This window comes from Staurois parvus, unplaced genomic scaffold (assembly GCF_062004578.1).
Source record: "Staurois parvus isolate SC_StPar_1 unplaced genomic scaffold, SC_StPar_1.0 ptg000422l, whole genome shotgun sequence".
Lineage (NCBI taxonomy): Eukaryota > Metazoa > Chordata > Amphibia > Anura > Ranidae > Staurois > Staurois parvus.
This window is the reverse complement of record NW_028318218.1, coordinates 11,284,575-11,302,949: the sequence shown is the minus strand read 5'-3', so window position 1 is coordinate 11,302,949 and position 18,375 is coordinate 11,284,575. Positions and strand designations below refer to the sequence as shown.

Sequence of the window (18,375 nt, the reverse complement as noted above, 5' to 3'; positions counted from 1 at the left end):
TTTACTGCCACTTGTTTTGTTCACAAACTAACATTTTGGATTTCCTATAATTTTCCCTCTTATTGACAATGGGACAAACAGACAAAGCGACTCTACCCAATACAGACAGCAGGAAAAATGTACTTTTCATTTTCTACTCTATCCAAAACTACACTTGGCTATACATGAACTTTAATAAAAACTGTCAGTGTGTACATTTTTGTCTGTCAAAACTTTACTGTGCTGAAATGAAGGTTAACACGGCCAACATTAATTTAGTGAGAAGTTGCTTTTATTAAAACTTGGCAATGACTACAAGATACAAAACAATATTTTGGTCCATCAAAACCATAATCCATTTAAAAATAAAAAAGGCTACATATTTCATGAGAATAGAGGTGCTCGCTGGCACATTCAGTGAGAGATTGGAGAGCTTCTAAGGATAACACCCCAGAAAGCAAAGCAGCATATCAAGAGCCCATTCTGCAGACTGCAAATGCTGTATAAATATTTATTGTACACTCTGCTGCATAAACCAGAGTCCTTCATTGAAATCTACTGACCACTTTCCCCATCCATAACCGTGTAACCTTTTCCAATTTGAAAAAAAAAAAATTATGTTCTAATACATTTTGCAACCTGTGATAGACGGCACAGGGCTCTGGAATCCTTTACATGGCAGTCCTGAAATCAAATTTATCAGTGCTTCTAATATATCTTTATTTGGAAGGCTAGCTAGGTGAACCAACTACTTACAGAAATTCAAGGATCTTTTGTAGGACTGAATGCTCAGCCATCAATCCACTAGACTGGACACTGGTGATCTCACAGAGGCATCAATTACAGGGACCTTTAGTTAAATGAGAAGGCTACAAACAGACTGTCGTGAGTGTGTCTGCCTCTTTCTGAAGACCTATGCTCACTGCATGTTAAACAGACCATAACTGCCATCCAAACAAATTTAGCAGTAGGAAGAAAAAGTTGAAGAAGAAAAAAAAAAAACGCAATACTCTCCACGGTGGCAGCTTCCAGGGTGGATGAGTGAAATCGCCATGTCTTAACCAACGCTTCCTGGGATAGCTGGACACTCAAAATAATGTGAGAATGCACCCAAGTCCATAGCATGCATGTGTCCTCGCAGTATTCCATGCAGCCAGGAGGCAGCAATGTCATCTGCCCCTCCCAGCACACAACATCCTGGCGGCTAGTTTTGTTTTTTTTTCCTATTTCTTGTGAAATCTTTGTTGATAAAGTTGTATTTATTGCTACTTTGTTTGGGCAGCAGGGCCTGTCATTAAATATCTACTTTTAAAGTGTAAGTCTGGCTGTACAGAAAATCTGTAAGGTAACCTAACACTGGACACCCCCCCCCCCCCGGTGATCCTCCGCTGTCAGACATGCTGCTTCACCAGTCCAGGGACTTCAAATCCTCGTGGCTTAATTTCCACACCATACTGCTTAGCCAGCAGTATGGACCAGAGGGATTCTAATTGGTCAACACTGTCACACAGACAGTATTGACTGATCAGAAACTGTCCAGCCCATCCCGTCAGCACGGCAAGGAGAGGAAAGAAAGCCAAGGGGATTTCAAATCCCCCGGACCGGTAAAGCAACATGCTGGTGTATGACAGCGAAGGATCGCAGGACTGGAGGGGGTCCAGTGTTGGGTCACCTTACAGAATTCTGTAAATGTGAACTTAGACTTTAAATGAAGACCATTTCTGATGCTGAGTGAAGCAGCTGTCAATCATGACAGCAACTGACAGAACATCACTGCTTTGCAAGCAATAAAACAAAAATCCATGCAATGGACTCTGGAAAACCAACAAAGGACTCACATCAATCCATGCAATAAGCCAGCATAGGAAACATAACCTCAGGTCATAAAAACAGACTGCACTCAGTAAACTGGATATACAGTATTGCAGTTGAAAAATATCAGTGATGTCACAACCAGCTTCAAAAATTGGTCTTCAAAGTTTGAGAATCGGCATGCACAGCCTCCAAATAGTTTGTATGTAGCCTTAGGGTGCACAGTGAAGATACATCAACCAATCAGAAATCATTTTTCAGTAAACTGATGAATTCTGATTAGATATGTTTGATACGTTAGCAAGCAACTGCTTCACCTACCAAGGCAAGGTCAAAGTGTCACTAGTGAATTGACTGGCTGCATTTTCATTATTCTGAAATATACTGACCACCTCTGTGTGATCAATACAATCTAAACGATGTTACAGTAAACCTACATGGATAGACAATACTATTTTAAGTATGTCAATCAATTTGGAGCTCAAAGAGTAGGTGAACTAAGCATGGCCAAACACCTTGCACATGCAAGTTAAACATAACCAGCATCAACGCCTCATTCACACTGACACGGTTGTGTTTACATGTTTTAAAAACGCAGGAGAAGTGATCTGAGAAGTATACACAACTTTATTGCTTCACATATCACTTTTTCCTGCTTTAAAGACTCATTCACCATGGCACTGGTAAACCTGTATTTAGAGGACATTTCCAAACACACAAATGCATGCAATGACTTTGCAATGGTACCATTCCCACTGCATTTACGTGCAGCCAGTTTAGCTGCATTAAGAGAGAATAGATTTTTATGCTTCCAGAATCCGATTAGACACACTAAACATGTCTGAACCTGTTGTACAGCAGGAACATGTAAGGGCCCGGTCACACTAGCACGCGATGGGGGAAACCCACGTTCCCCATGCAGTTTTCCACACCGCATTCCAATCCCACTGCCCTTGTGATCTGCAGTGGGTGTTAATACAAAGTTAACATCACCCCAAAAGCAGTGTTTGCCCACACCAGATCACATGGTACATAAATACCATGCAAGCCGGTTGCAGTGTGTTTCAAAAAGTAGTGCATGCATTGCTTTTGGTGCAGTACTGCGTGATTTCAGCCCATACAAAATAAGGGGATGAAATCGCACTGCATGCAGTTCCTAGTATGAATGGGCACTAAATGCAGGAACAGGTGATCTGGGAGGCATAAATGTTGTCTATACTTGCCAGAAAATTTCTCCTGCTCTTAGAAAAGCTAAACATTGCAGTGTGAACAAGGCTTATGCAGACAATTTGGTCATGTTTACATGTGAAGATTGTAATCAGATCGCAGATGCACAGAATATGTCTAAACACAGTATAGTGTGAACTACATTCTTGACAATCCATACGTTTAAAAGGAGTTTAGAAATACCCTCTAACTGCATAGAAATGCAGGTGTGAATGAAATAGTAAGGCCTTATGTACATTAACACTTCTTTGTTTAGCTTTTCTACACACAGAAGAAATATTCCAGGAAGCATTAAAAAAAAAAAATTTTTTTATGCCTCCCAGATCCATTTTTCTTGCATTTAGATGGCAGTGCTTTAGCCACCTTTACATGCGTTTATTCACGTTTGAGTGTCTAATTGGATCCTTGACACATATTTATAGTTTCTTTAAACACAGGTGAATGAGCAGTGTGAATAGCACCATTGAAAAATCATTAGATGCATTAATAAATGTCCTTGCACAGGTTTGACAGTGTCAGTGTGAATGAAGCCTAATACAAAAAAACAAACAAACAAAAAACACAACAAAATGACACTTAAGGTGGGAAAGAAACTGAAAGTAATTGATCCTTCAACTTTAATAGTTTAACCCTCAAAATATCTGGTGGCGGCCTATGTTTTTCATTTCATCTGGGACCAGTATAAATATTAGTGTGTCCTTATTCCACTTGTCAGTCATTTGGTGGCAGAGGCCTCAGTTCTGATATACTTGACAGCAGCATCCTAAAGCCTCAAAAAGATGTTGAAAATTTGGCCAAGAGAAGCACTCAGTTCCATACATCCATAGGCAGCTTCTCATGTGCCAGCGTCTCTTTATGTATTTCTGATCCCTAGGGCTTGCTCCAATTCCTGGCGTCTTTGCTGTACCTATATACACAAAGCACGACAAAAGCAAGCCTTAAGTAATACGCACAAACAGCATGAAATACCTTCTGCATGCAAGGAAAACAAGTGTGTACCTTGGAGTAAAAGTATCGACAAACCGCTTCCTGAGCCCAGGGCTGGAAATAGAATTCTGCTCTGCGCTCCTCTTCTGGATTTCCAACAACATCCGTCATGGTCTATGGACAAAGCAGATCGTTGAGGGTTTAGAAAGCTGAATAAAAACACGACACACCACGCGAACAAATGGCTTCAAAATCGCGTACCTTGAGGTCACGGCACTGAGACTGTAGCCAGTCATTGATAAAACCTTGAGGGTCACGAGCAAAGCTTAACATGAACTCCCTCTGAATCTTCAGCTGATTAATTGTTTCAATCGTCTCATGAATCTAAACAAGAGAACATATGTTAAGAACCAAGACTGCATATTGATGGCCATTTGCATAAAGCTCCAAGGAGTAAGTGATTGAACAGATACCTCAACAGCTGTTTGACTTCACCAAACCACCAGGGCAGCTTATCCAACAGAGTAAATCATCATTAAAGTCACTGCTGATGTTAGAAATGAAATCAAACAGTCACTTATTTCTAGAACACAGATGTAGAGTCGGGGCAGTCACACAGGTTAAAGTGAAGCACTACTTTGCTGCTACTGGGAGTTTAATGTGTTATGAACACAGAAGACGAAAAGCAAACAGACCTGGTAAGATGTTGGTTAGGTAACATAAAAGTGCACCTGGGAGCAGGCTACTAAAGAGCATGAAATGAGGGACTGGAAAATGCCGTTTACAAAATGCATAATCTTCAGAAGAACGCACACACGTTTTAAAAAGCTGTACAGAACAATCAATTAGCTGAGGCTGAGAAAACGTCTTCATACACTAATAAAGCCTCCAGGGTGCACATGCTAAATAAATATTCCAGGAGAGAACAGGAGAGCAAGATCAGCGCTTCCTCACATGAACCAATTACATGTCCTTAAGCCAAACTGAAGCCTCACACCTTTACTCTTTTTCTTGTCCTGGACCACTGCATGCTGATTTTCCCTCGGAAGTACCTCAAAACACCCTTTTCATTTAATGGAAATGTACTTCCTGCCCTTCCTTTACTGTGCTCTGTGCTGGTCTAGAGGAGTAACAGCCTCACCATAGATGAAAGTTATTGTAAACCTTGGTTTTTTAAAACATGTTATACTTACCTGCCCTGTGTAATGGTTTTGCACAGAGCTGCCCCGATCCTCCTCTTCTGGTGTTCCCTGCCAGTGCTGTGGACTCCACCTTCCTGCTAACTGCCCCCCATAGCAAGCTGCTTGCTATGGGGGGCACTCGTGTGCTCGCCTCCCTCCTGAGCCAGATCTGTGTGACACACAGAACGGGGCTTGGCACCGTCTCCAGCCACTAGCTCTGATTGACAGCAGTGGGAACCAATGGCTGCCGCTGTGAGCCAATGAGGACCGAGCGAGCAGAGAGCCTCGGCTCTTGTACACATTGCTGGATCAGGATCGGAGTCAGGTATTAATTTAGGGGGGATGCAGGGGAAGCTGCATGCAGGTGGTTTTATACCTTACTGCAGAGAAAGCAGTAAAGGTAAAAACAAAACAAACAAAACCTTCTTCCTTTACAACCAGTTTAACGGGTGCACTGGGCAAGTGGGTCAAACTTCACTTCCCGCTGGACAGAGCAGTCACACTACTATTCCAAGGAAAATTGAAGTAAGAAAATTAAGGGTTTTTTTTAGTACAATGTTGATCTGACAACCTCTAACCCAGGGTGGATAAAAATCAATGATTTTTTTAAAAAAAAATCAGATTTTTTTTATTTAAATCGGATTTTTTTATTATTTAATCGGATTTTTTTAAATAAAATGCTTTTTGAGGAAAATATATTACCATCCAAAGGTTGTTCCATCATGAAATAAAGATTCGTTTTTTAATTATGTAGAATAAGGCTGTATATGTTTAATTTTTTTGGTAAATAAATTCCATGAATCCATTCACAATGTCATGCTCTTCCAGAGGTTTTTGTAAGATTATTGGGCAGTTTCTCTGCCTACAAGATGTTATCACAGATGCTCGGTTTACTTTTGCAGTTCTCAAAACTGAATTTGACTCAGCGGAGATCACATGCCTCTTCTTCACAGCAAAAATGTTATAACATGAACAGAGTTAAGAAAAAGACCTTCATCCTAACTTCTACAAACCTATGAATACAGAATCAACCCCTTCAGTGCTACGTTTCAAGAAGTTCAGTGAATAGAATAGAAACAATATTTTTCTGACTGTTTGGAGTGGAATAGATCTGCACAAGAAGAAAGTGAAACTAAGTGTGAGGAGGAAGGGGCTGACAGTCTAAGCTTCTTAAAATATATATATTTTGTTTAGCCAAATTATTTAACAAACATGGATGTTTAAGCAAATAACATATGCTGGAATGTTATTGTTTCAGTTGAATAAATCTATTTAAATTATTATTAAGCTAATGATTATTTTTCTCCTTCCTAAGTACAAAAGAAAAGTTGTCCAAATATGAATGATTAACCTATTAAACTGGGGATAAAAAACTAATATAAAAAGTTATTCTAAAAATCTTCATCTACTTGCATATTAAAGTTATACCAGCAAGAATTAGTCTTTATGTAGAAAACTAGGATTTAAATCAAGCCTTACTGACTAGTGATTTAAATCAGTTTGATTTAAATCAAATCCACCCTGCTCTAACCTCATTATTTGTGGAAAACAAGCATGCAGCTAGTGAAGGCAGAGGAAAGTCAGAATCCCCAGATCTGTACACTTGTTCTGGATTGGTGACCAAAAAATGTTGAAGCCTTTGGATCATCATTACAGAACACGACGCAGCATTAGGATGAGAATTCAACAGTAGGAACCCAGAATTTTCTCAGTAGTCTTCTCTCACACAATGGGGGTGATTTACTAAAACTGGAGAGAGCAAAATCTAGTGCAGCTCTGCAGAGAAACCAATCAACTTCTAGGTTTTTTTTTGGTCAAAGCTTGGCTACTATGCAAAGCTGCACCAGATTTTGCCCTCTAGTTTTCATCAACCAACCCCCTAGTGTCAGATCAGGGTTCAGGTACCTCAGTGATCTTATTCACAAACTAATGGTTTTACGTCAAATTTATTTTAGTTTGCCATTCAGCAAAAACAGAATCCTGTGCTCTGTGTGTTGTCTAGAAATAAAAATATGAAATATCTATTCTCAATATTTCATGTTTATGTGACTAAAAAAGTGAACATTTTTAAAAAATGTGTTCTAATTCCGAACATTAAAATGATATACAAAAAATTAACTGAAAGACTGTCAAACAGGACAAAATGCAAATTAAGAGCTTAGTTTTGAATAGAGCTACAGTCTAATAAAATAGATTGTAAGCTCTAAAGAGCAGGGCCCTCCTATCCCTCTTGTATTGAACTGTATTGTGTCCCTTTATACTGTAAAGCGCTGAGCAAACTATTGGCACTATAGAAATTCTGAATAATAATAATAATAAACAAAAAGCAGTTCAGACTAAAGCCTGGTACACACTATTAGTTTTTGTTATCCCTCAACCCTGCGGGCTGAAAAAAAAAAATCCAAAAAACTAAAACAAAAAAACCACACTGACAGATCTCTGTAGTAACACAAGCAATGTTAGTACAGGGTTCTCCCCGCTGTACTATTGTGTTCTGACAGGGGGACCGTCCCCCACCAGGATACACGGATCAGCGCTCACAGCCATTGGTTACAAGATGCCAGTTGGCTGCTGGTTTTCCAGCTTGTCCAGTTGCAGGAAGCCAGATGGACTGTTGAACCAGCTGATACTCAGCCTTTGAGTACCCAGCTTTACAGACTGTTTTGACTATGTTAGCTTGATAAAGTTCTTTGGAAAACACAATTTGATTGAAGTGTGAAAGGAAATCACCTAGTGCGATCCCATTTATTTGCTGGTGACATAAGACTCTACAACAATGTTCCAGCCAAAATATTTCATTTTATAAAGGACAGAACACAAACATATCCCTTACATAGGTTAAAGCTGGCCATACACTGATCATTGCCCCTGCATTTGCAGTTTAGCATTTGATTGACCTCTATTGAATGGACATGCTGAAAAACTTTTGTCAATCAGCTGCAACCGCCGATCAGTGTAACGACAGTGGTGGGTCCCGCTGTCAGAATAACATCAAACCAAACAGTTTGTGTGGATTGAGAAAACTGTTAAAGTGGAACTGCACTGCATCAGACTACCAAACCAAAAGTGCTATAGAATTCATTTTTAATATTTGAAACAAACTCCTCCAACCATCCAGGTCCCCATGCTTTATTTTGCTGAGAAATCATTTTGAAAAACACCTCCTGGCATTTCTGGCAGTGGCCATCTTGAGTAAAGGCAGAGGATTCATGAAGCAGTTACTTCCCGGAATCCATCAGTCCTTAGCTCAGGCATTGGCTGATCTGAGAACCCACCCTCCCTCTCTTCCTGAAGACTCCTGGGATGTATGACATCGTTTGCCTAGGCATGGAAACCAGGAAATCATGAAGGAATGCAAAGGAAAAAAAACTAAATATGATATACTTTCCTATTTACTAATGCTAGCAGCATAAGGGTCAGAAATAGTCCATGTTGGTTGAGAGAATGACGTTCCACCTAATTTTACTTCAGTGTTTGCTGAACGAAAAAAATAAAACCACCCCAAAAAATATCTATAGACAACTTAAGTCTGGCTTAGTGCTTAGCACTTCTGTTATGCAGTCCTCTGAATTCCAGCAAGGATGCGACCTGCATGGAGTTTGCATGCATGTTCTCCCTGTTCTTGCTTGGGTGTCCGCTACACTCCAAAGACATGCTGGTAGGTTAGTTGGCTCCTGACTACATTGGCCCTAGTATGTGTCTGTATGAATATGAAGTAGGGATCTTACACTGTAAGCTTCTTGAGGGCAGGGACTGATGTGAATCAATGCACAGTATGTAAAGAGCTGAGTAAACTGTCAGCGCTATATAGAGGTCTGTAATAAACAAACGTGGTAACTTCCTAGTACATATGCTGCTCACTTATAGGAGACTTGCTGGAAGTTTGAATAATACTCATCATAGGGAACAGGCTTGCTTTGTTGAACTTCCCAATGATGGTTTAGTGCAAGGCCGGTTGTGTACTGACTGGCTTCCTGCTCAAACCATGGCCACAGCCAGGAGATAGCTGAATACAACTTGTTATACTGTTTAAAAGAGATTTTATAAATGTAGTTTTGATTTTAGCTTCTTTCATCAATATTGCGAATCAGTAATGACTGCTGTTCAGGAGCAGGGCTTTCTTTCTGCCGGAACGCGGCGGTACTGCGTTCCGCCACCTTTTTCTTCTTGTCCCCGCTCACCGACTGCCTCTGCAGAGCTGACAAGCTATGCAGAGCAGCGAAAGTGACAGGTGCCGGACGCGGCTTGTTTATGTCATGCTTGCGCGTGCCCGGCACCTGTCACTGCCGCTGCTCACAGCCGGTGAGCGGGGACATGCACGCTTCACCCCCCCCCCCTCTACCGCCAGCGTGTAAACATCGGGGGCGCGGACGATGGGCGAGGACACTATGCACGCTTCACCGCCCCCCCCCGCCGGCGTGTAAACATCGGGGGCGGCGCGGCGACATCAACGGCAGTGACAGCGTGGACGCAGGGGCCGTACAGCTTGGAGTAGGTAAGCTGCGCTCGGCTCCCTGTCACTGACTGCAGTATCATGTATTGCTCTAAATTTTTACTCTCTCCCCAGCCTGTGCCCACCTAAACTATCCCAACCACCTGTGCCCACCTAAACTATCTGAGCCCACCTAAACTATCCTCACCCACCTGAGCCCACCTAAACTATTTCAGAACGCAATTGCTCAGCGCTCAGCGGCGCCGATCGAGAGCGCCCCTCCTGTGCATGAGGAACAGGAAAGATAAATTCAGTGATGGACGGTATTTTTTGGAGGAAAAGGTGGCAACCCTAGGGGAGCCTGTAGGAGCAGGCACATCTACCAGACAGGGTACACATGCATGCTAGACTGATTTTATATCTATGCTGGACGTTTACAAACGGCCTGCCATGATTTTATATCTATGCATGTGTTCCTGGTGTCAGTACGGTACTGATTTTATATCTATGCGTGTGTTTCTGGTGTCAGTACGGTACTGATTTTATATCTATGCATGTGTTTCTGGTGTCAGTACGGTACTGATTTTATATCTATGCGTGTGTTTCTGGTGTCAGTACGGTACTGATTTTATATCTATGCATGTGTTTCTGGTGTCAGTACATTAGTCATTTTATATCTATGCATGTGTTTCTGGTGTCAGTACGGTACTGATTTTATATCTATGCGTGTGTTTCTGGTGTCAGTACGGTATTCATTTTATATCTATGCATGTGTTTCTGGTGTCAGTACATTAGTCATTTTATATCTATGCATGTGTTTCTGGTGTCAGTACATTAGTCATTTTATATCTATGCATGTGTTTCATGCAGATCATGCAAGAGGCAGCCGGGGGTCCGATGACATCATTTCCCTTATATGGTATGTACGGGAAATGATGTCATCGGAAGCCCCTCCCAAATTTTACTTGCATTCCTGTTCTCTAAAGGGGTGGTCCTAGGGTTTGATGGGGGCGTGGCCAGGTTTGGGTGGGGGAGTTCCACCACCTTTCCTCTGAGAAAAAAAGCCCTGTTCAGGAGTAACAACATGTGAACTCCAAATGGAATATGGATCTAACCAGAAACAATTCTGCATGCTGCCTATGTTTTTTAGTTTTCCTACATTACCTCTCAAGTGGAATGCATGCAGGCAGCATGTTCGTTTGCATTTCTGAATATAGTCCTCACTTTGGCAGGGCATATACCAACATTGGAACGATACAGATTAGCAGATCCCAGCACATGGATGACATGCAAATTTGTGAAGCGTTCCATATTTTATTTCACTGGTACCTTACACCTGAAACTCTAAATGGAATTAATCCAATTATACCTCTCACTTGGAGATGTAATGAACCCTACACCCCAAGATACACCTTTCGGAACACACTAAAACCCTCTTAGAATCACTATTCGACCCTTCATTATATTTAGATCCAGTACACTACCTCCTGGGGTTGCCCAAGCTGCATACAGCCAAATCTGCTACCAAGCTCTTTACAAATGTATTCACAATGCTTATAACATGGAATATTTGACAGCTCGGCTCAACAACTCTCCATAAATGTAATAAAATATGGTGCGTCTGGCATCTTATAGACTCGCTCTAACCTTATATATCCCCCTTTCCCCCCATTCCTGCCTTCCTCACCTCTCCCCCTCTTTTTCTGTTATCTATCTTACCTCTCTTATTCTACTATTCCTTTAAGTTGTAATTATACCATTTTTGTTACAGCGGATATCAGTTATTTTCCTACACTTGTGCTCCAGCTTTGGAGAATATGCTTCCTATCTTGCTCTATGTAACCTCAGGATAATACCATTACGACTATTGAGAGATATTTAACCAAAATGCTATTCAATTAGTAATACTTCAGTGTATTCCTGTCAATGTACCAAATTTTTACCTTTGGCATTCCTTGCTAATTGGCTAGCGATGCTAGCCATAACTACTACTCGATTGCTGGAATGTTCGTTTATTGCACATCTACATCTGCTGTAACCATTTACATTTATATGATTTTTTTACATCTTAATAGAAAGTTAAATAAATTTAAGAATAGAGAAAAGCAAGAGCTACCCAAGGCCCTGCATTTGAGTTCTTAACCACCTTAATACCGGGCACTTTTCCTGCCCAGGCCAATTTTCAGCTTTCAGCGCTCTCACACCTTGAATGACAATTGCGCGGTCATGCAATGCGGTACCCAAACTAAAATTATATCATTTTGTGCACACAACTAGAGCTTGCTTTTGGTGGCATTTAATCACCACTGGGGATTTTTTTTGTTTGTTATAAAATTTTGGAAAATAATTGTTCTTCATAAATTTAGGCCAAGATGTATTCTGCTACATTTCTTTGGTGAAAATAACCCAAATCAGTATTTATTATTTAGTCTGTAGGAAAGTTATAGAGTTCACAAACTATGGGATATATCTGAAAATTGACCAATTCTGAAATACTGACAGCCAATCTAATTTCTTGAGGCCCAAAAATGTCAGGACTGTACAGATATCCCCCAAATTACCCCTTTTTGCAAAGTAGACAGTCCGACGTATTTAGTAAGAGGCATGGAGAGTTTTTTGAAGTTGTATTTTTGTCATTTGTTTGGAAAATGAAGTTAAAAAAAAAAAAAAAGTAATTTTTTTTTTTTAATTTACATACTGTCACCAGTGCAGTAGTGTCATCATATAACTGGTGTGGCGGTGATCAGGGACACCGACTAGTGACAGTACGAAAAAAAATACATTTTTAAATTTTATTATTTATTACCTTTTCTTTTTAAGATTTTTCATAATACACTGCAACAAGAGTAGTATGTTACCATAGTAATGTTGTACTACTTTGGGGAAGTGATCAATATATATATATTTTTTTTCCTTACACATTAGGATTGCTTATAGCAATGCATTTCTTTGCTATAAGCAATCATTTAACTAAATAAAATGGATTAATTCAGGTTTTTTGTTGTGATTAGCCACAGATAATCACATGACACAGATGGGGCTGTGATTGTCCCCAGTCACAGCCAGGGACTAATCTCGCCACATAAGGCGTGATCCGGGAAGGACATCATGTGATGTCCACCCTGATCGGCGAAGGTCACGCTCGGCCGTCATTCTGCTATTGGCCGGGAGGAACAGGTTAATCCTGGAGACCAAACAGTATATGATGACCCAAATTCATACTGAGCACCATTTAACCTATTTCAGCAGCTGGTTTCAATTCCATTTTTTTAATATGACGAGTACAATCCTGCCTGCCCCTCACCATGGTTGGGCTCTGGTTGAGCAGAACTTGGCACAGTTGAGTCTATTTGACTGCAAGCTTGTTACATTTAAACGATAAGTTCACCTTTTCTAAGATGTTACACCCATATTCAGGGTGTAACATGTAACTTGTTAGTGCTGCAGCTGCCCCTGCGATCCACTGTGACAGCTGACCGGGAATAATCTCACAGTATCTTCTGCCACAATTCAAAAAAGATGTGACCCTACGGGGCTCCGCTCACCCAGCCATGTCACTCATTCACAGTATTCTGTGAAAGGGAAATTACAATTACCGTCAGCTTTTGCAGCTGCTAGGTTGTAGTTCTCAATGAACTACCACGGCGCTGTTGAGTATTCTAGGTAGTTCATTGATGGTTCCTGTTATGTGACTGCCTGTCTGTATGAGCCTTTAGGCAGACAGATTACACTGACAGTCTGTAAGAGCCATGCATTGCACCTGCGATCTGCTGATTGTAGGTGCAATTCTTTACAGGATACTAAAAAGAAAACAATAAATGCATTTTTTTTTTACCTGCAAAAAGATATGCAAACATTATTATTTTTTTTTTTTTTTTAAAGGTGAACTTATCCTTTAACCACTTCAATACTGGATACTTTTACCCCCTTCCTGCTCAGGTCAATTTTCAGTGTTGTCGCACTTTGAATGACAATTATGCAGTCATACAACACTGTACCCATAAAAAATGTGTATCATTTTTTTTCCACAAATTGAGCTTTCTTTTGGTGGTATTTAATCACCACTGAGTTTCTTTTTTGAAAAAAAAAAAAAAAAAGAACATTGTGTTTTTTTCGCTTCAGTTATAAACTTTTGCAAATAAATAACATTTCTTCATAAATTTAGGTCAAAATGTATTCTGCTAAATTTCTTTGGTGAAAATACCCCAAATTAGTGTATATTATTTGTCTGTAGGAAAGTTATAGAGTCCACAAACCATGGTATAAAAATCTGAAAATCGATCAATCCTGCAACGGCCGGGATAGTGATTGATAATTGGCTGTGTCCCGTGGACACAGTCGGTGACAGATTGCGTAGCTGCGTGCCCCGTGAGTGGCTCCTTCTGACAGGATGTTATATAATGCCCACTCAGAAGGAGGAGTGTCCCTACCGGCAGTCAATCTATAGACTGGGCGGGAAGGTGTTAACCTAGTTTATAAATCTCAGGTGCTTTTGATAAACAAACCCACTTCGTTTACCTTGTTGTCTAGAGCTGCAATTTCTTGTTGACTGGAAGTGGAAAGCAGGAAAGAGTTCATCTGAGTCTTGAGGGTGTCATCCACTTCAACATCAATATCATAACATGCCGTCTTCTTCTGGTCATTAGGATCCACACTGTCAATACAAAATCTATAAATATAACAAAACTTGGTGGACCAAGACAAAATAACATAATCACTAAGATTATACTTACCTAATGACATGATTGATTATGATGGGCTCTGGAGGCATGAGAAGGGCATGTAGTCTTTGTGGAAGCTCGGAAAACTTCATCCTCTGAGATTCAAAGATCTGTGGTGACAAACCGTAGAATAGAGAGAAAATCAGAAACACCTGTAACCAGTCAGTAGGAGACTGTGTGGAGGAATCATATTTACCTGTTGGAGGTACTTGTCACAGATTATGAACTCCCGCTCATGAGGGTCCTGAAGTTTGTGAGTTTTAATGTACTGCCATAAGGCTTGAATGATGACTGGACGAGTCTGTGTGTGGATTCCGAGAAGACGAGCCAAGCGGGGATCAAGCTTAAACTGAGGTGGCTGGGGAAAGGAAATGCTTTATAAATTTGATGGTAAAAGGATTCCAGATAAAACATTTGTCTAAACATTTGTCATTTGTCTTGTATGTCTAGGTTACAAAATACACTGCAAGGGAAGAAAAACAAAGCAAAAGCAGATTTCTGATTCCATTAGCCCACAAGATAAAATGTGATTGTTTTGATAGGCAAATGCGCCACTTTCTCCAGCTGTCCTCTTAAAATCAGCAGCACAATGTGAATGAAATTACAAGCATGTTTCTGATTACATATATACCTGATAATCAAGCATCAGCAGCACTGTGCAGCGTACATTGACATCTCCTGGACGTTTGACCTGAAACCCATCTGTCTCCTGAGTGGTTGGTGTTCTGTGCCACTGGAATACAAATGAGTGAGAACGTCACATCTGATCTTCAAGTCAGGTTTCAATTCCTGTCTGTAATCCACATTGAGCAGATTTTCCCCACTCCTGGCTCTGAGACCTAAACAAGCTAGGTTAACTGGCACTGGACATGAAGGCACAAACAGCAATAAAAGCATTATCAAGGACTCCTACCTTTTCCCCAACGGGGTGACAATACTGACAGCCCTGCAGTGAAATGACTACAGCACGGTCAGCATGTGCAGCCACTAAGACTACAGCCCTGAATGGATACACATGACAAAGAGAAGGGTTATCGGCACTGTTACTGCTGGTAACTCTCCTCCTCCCACTGGCAGTTAGTGCACGACAAAGCCTAGAGTTACAACGAGCCTCTCCACTGATTGTTTGTAGGCGCTTGGCAGATGGGAGCTGTAATCCATAACAGGGGCGGACTGACAACTTAAGGGGCCCCTGGGAAATAGGGGATCATGGGGCCCCTGTGTCCTTGCCCAAACTCAAAAAAGCCTATGAAAAAGGTACCAGGGGAATCTCATGGGGCCCCCTACTGACCCCGGGCCCTCGGGCAGTGCCCGAGTTTCCAAATGGTCAGTCAGCCCCTAGTCCATAAGATAACCCTGCATTTGAAGGAAATGACATAAGGCACCCTCTTTGATTCCTCCTCCAAGCTCCAGCGCTCTGAAGAGATCTGTAACCTCTAAAGACATTACAAGGGCAAAGAAAAGTATTTCTGCATGCTTATATTAAAAAACCTAGCAAGAATAAACAGAGGGGCCATGCTTAAAAAAAACCCCAAAACAATGGAATGTGTAAACCTAGACAGACTTGTGTTTTATTCTAAAACAAGTCTAAGTATTACAAAACATATGGGAGCATTTAGAAAAGATTTGCTTTAAAAAGCACATGTAATAAAAGTAAATTGCTGTTGTAAAGGAAATGTATACAATTTATTTTACCCAATATGGAGGTTAAGTTGGGTAGAACCTTAAAAATATGCACATGAAATAGACTACCCAAGGGGACAAGTTCCAACGTTTCCCCGTGTACTTTCCAGGTTATATGTAGGGACTTTGTGATATAAAATAGTCAACATACCACAAATCACGTGCTGAAATACACCAAGCACTGGCACAAAGATAGAAAAAAAAAAGGCAATCTACAAACATCAGTTGGCTCTCTCAACAATGGTGACAAATATCCTTTATTCGAAAAATCACTACAAATGCAGACATTCTAACATCACAAAAATCACTCCATTACATAGGTATAATGAAAATGTTTCAAATCACAATCTGATACTTTGTCAAGTCTAAGTACAGTGCATATGAAATGACAGATTTTTCTCTGCTACGATTATGATTGTATATGCCTTTTGGAATACCAGGGATTGGACATTACAAAAATACTCTGGATGCCATTAGTGATTTTATGGGCTCTGTGATATCTTGAGAGACAGATTTAAAAGTGCCTTCATACCGATACAATGACTGGCCACTGATACAGCCTATAATATAAAACAGAATCCCAGCATTGTACACAAACGTTTTATGACCCAAAGGAACACGTGCAGAGAACCAAACACTATTATCTGAACATTAGACTCATCACAAAATATTTCACTTTCAATTTCATCTCCAAGTATGCCATTTCTACAAGTGATTTATGTGATGCACACAGGTGCTGCCCTGTCTGAACGCTTGCGTCTTTCTGCAGTTGTGATTGTCTGTATTTTTACCTGGCTTACAGGCCGCCACGCTGGGATAAATACATACCGACATCAAAAGGAACACTGTCCTCTAGTGGCTAACAATCATACAGGCAGGAAATAATCTAACCGAAAGGACACAAGAAATTGTAACGGAAAAGAACAGGAGACAAGCCAAACTGATCGCTTATGTAACATATCCGTTTCTAAATAGCTGGTAACAGAGGAATGACCTCTGCATAATGCATTGGCATTAAACAGAGAGTGATGTGTACAGGTGAAAGATATAAACACCACAATAAAGTAAGATTCCAAAGTGGAGCTCCAAAAGGATGTGCTTTACATTGGACATACCTCCACCAAATGATTATCTGGCCCGTACAGATCCTTGTCTAACTCAATGACCAAAGACTTAAAAAATGATGAGAATTTTCTCTTCTGTTTGGAAACATCATATTTGGATAAAGTTGTCTGCAAAATAAAATAATACGTAGTTCAAAAACCTGATATTACATACGTTTTGATACAGAGTCAATGTTTTGTCTAAAAAAAACCACCCTAACGGTCTTGGTTCTAATTATCATTATACAGGATTTATATAGCACCAACAGTTTGCTCAGCACTTTACAATATTAAAAAAAAAAACACCCTAACGGTCTTGGTTCTAATGCGGACGTATTTCACAGTTCAGATTCCTTGTCATGTGTTGTGAGTCCTTTGTAGCACAGCAGGTAAACCAAATTATTGTGGTCTCTTATGGACACAGAAGCAGCTAAAAGTGTCCCTACTAGCACAGCAATTAACTGGATAGGCTTCCGGCTGGTTGCTTGATGAAAATACAGACAGTGTCATTATGGCAGTTAGCAGGACTGATTTGAAAAACAAAATAACAATAGTAAGTAGATGTTATCCTGTTTAAAGGGCTTCTCTTCCTTTCTTGAGCAATAGCTAGACACAAGTGTACTGAGGACAAGGTTCTTTTTCTAACTTGGGAACTACAGTGGTCCTCCAAACACTTTACCAGCAAAGCTGGGATTGTCATAGTTTTAGGTTATTGTACATCATAACAATGCAGTTTCATTGGATGTTTAGAAAAGAGGAATTAAATGTAATTACATAATTGAAAAGTTTCGTTAGGATTAGTTTTGAATAAAGGATCATCGATTGTTCCGTTATCTACTTAAAGGATAAGTTCACCTTTGGGACTGTTACATTTTCCACCTGGTTGTAGGGTGGAACACATAACATATTTCCACACCTGCAGCCTCTCCCCTGACCGCTCTTCTCATTGTGACATCGAACAGGGGATCCTCTCTCCACACATGCGGTCACATTTTTTAAAAGAACGCAGTCGTGCAGGGCAGACCACACAACACCATCATTTATTTATTCACAGTTCTGTGAATGAATTAACTACATCTACAGTCGGCCTTAGCAGCGTGAAGACTGAGATTGAGCTCTGCAGTCACTTTTGCAGCAGTTATTTTCTTATTCCGGGTCACAATCCTGCGCAATGTCCTTTTGTCTCTTTCAGTCAGTAGACCATGTCGACCGTGCTTATGCTTATCAGATGATGGTTTCCTGGAAACTGTATATGCCGTCATAAACTTTGATACTGTACCTCACAACACAGCAAATAAATTGGCAATTTC

At 40.5% G+C, this 18,375-nt stretch overlaps 1 protein-coding gene and 1 pseudogene across 1 annotated transcript in view; one reads left to right on the top strand and one right to left on the bottom strand.

The window, feature by feature from the left end:
* Positions 1 to 253: 253 nt before the first annotated feature.
* The window catches only part of SMARCD1 (SWI/SNF related BAF chromatin remodeling complex subunit D1), a 36,774-nt gene continuing 18,652 nt past the window's right edge, over positions 254 to 18,375 (bottom strand). The window contains exons 6-13 of the mRNA XM_089687320.1: positions 17,078 to 17,194; positions 14,911 to 15,012; positions 14,476 to 14,637; positions 14,292 to 14,389; positions 14,077 to 14,212; positions 4,207 to 4,329; positions 4,018 to 4,119; positions 254 to 3,925 (exon numbers count right to left, since the gene is read on the bottom strand). Coding sequence (XP_089543446.1) covers positions 3,872 to 3,925; positions 4,018 to 4,119; positions 4,207 to 4,329; positions 14,077 to 14,212; positions 14,292 to 14,389; positions 14,476 to 14,637; positions 14,911 to 15,012; positions 17,078 to 17,194 — 894 coding nt within the window. The 3' untranslated portion in view covers positions 254 to 3,871. The remainder of the gene's footprint in view (positions 3,926 to 4,017; positions 4,120 to 4,206; positions 4,330 to 14,076; positions 14,213 to 14,291; positions 14,390 to 14,475; positions 14,638 to 14,910; positions 15,013 to 17,077; positions 17,195 to 18,375) is intronic.
* On the top strand, positions 10,775 to 10,875 carry LOC149454660 (U6 spliceosomal RNA; annotated as a pseudogene).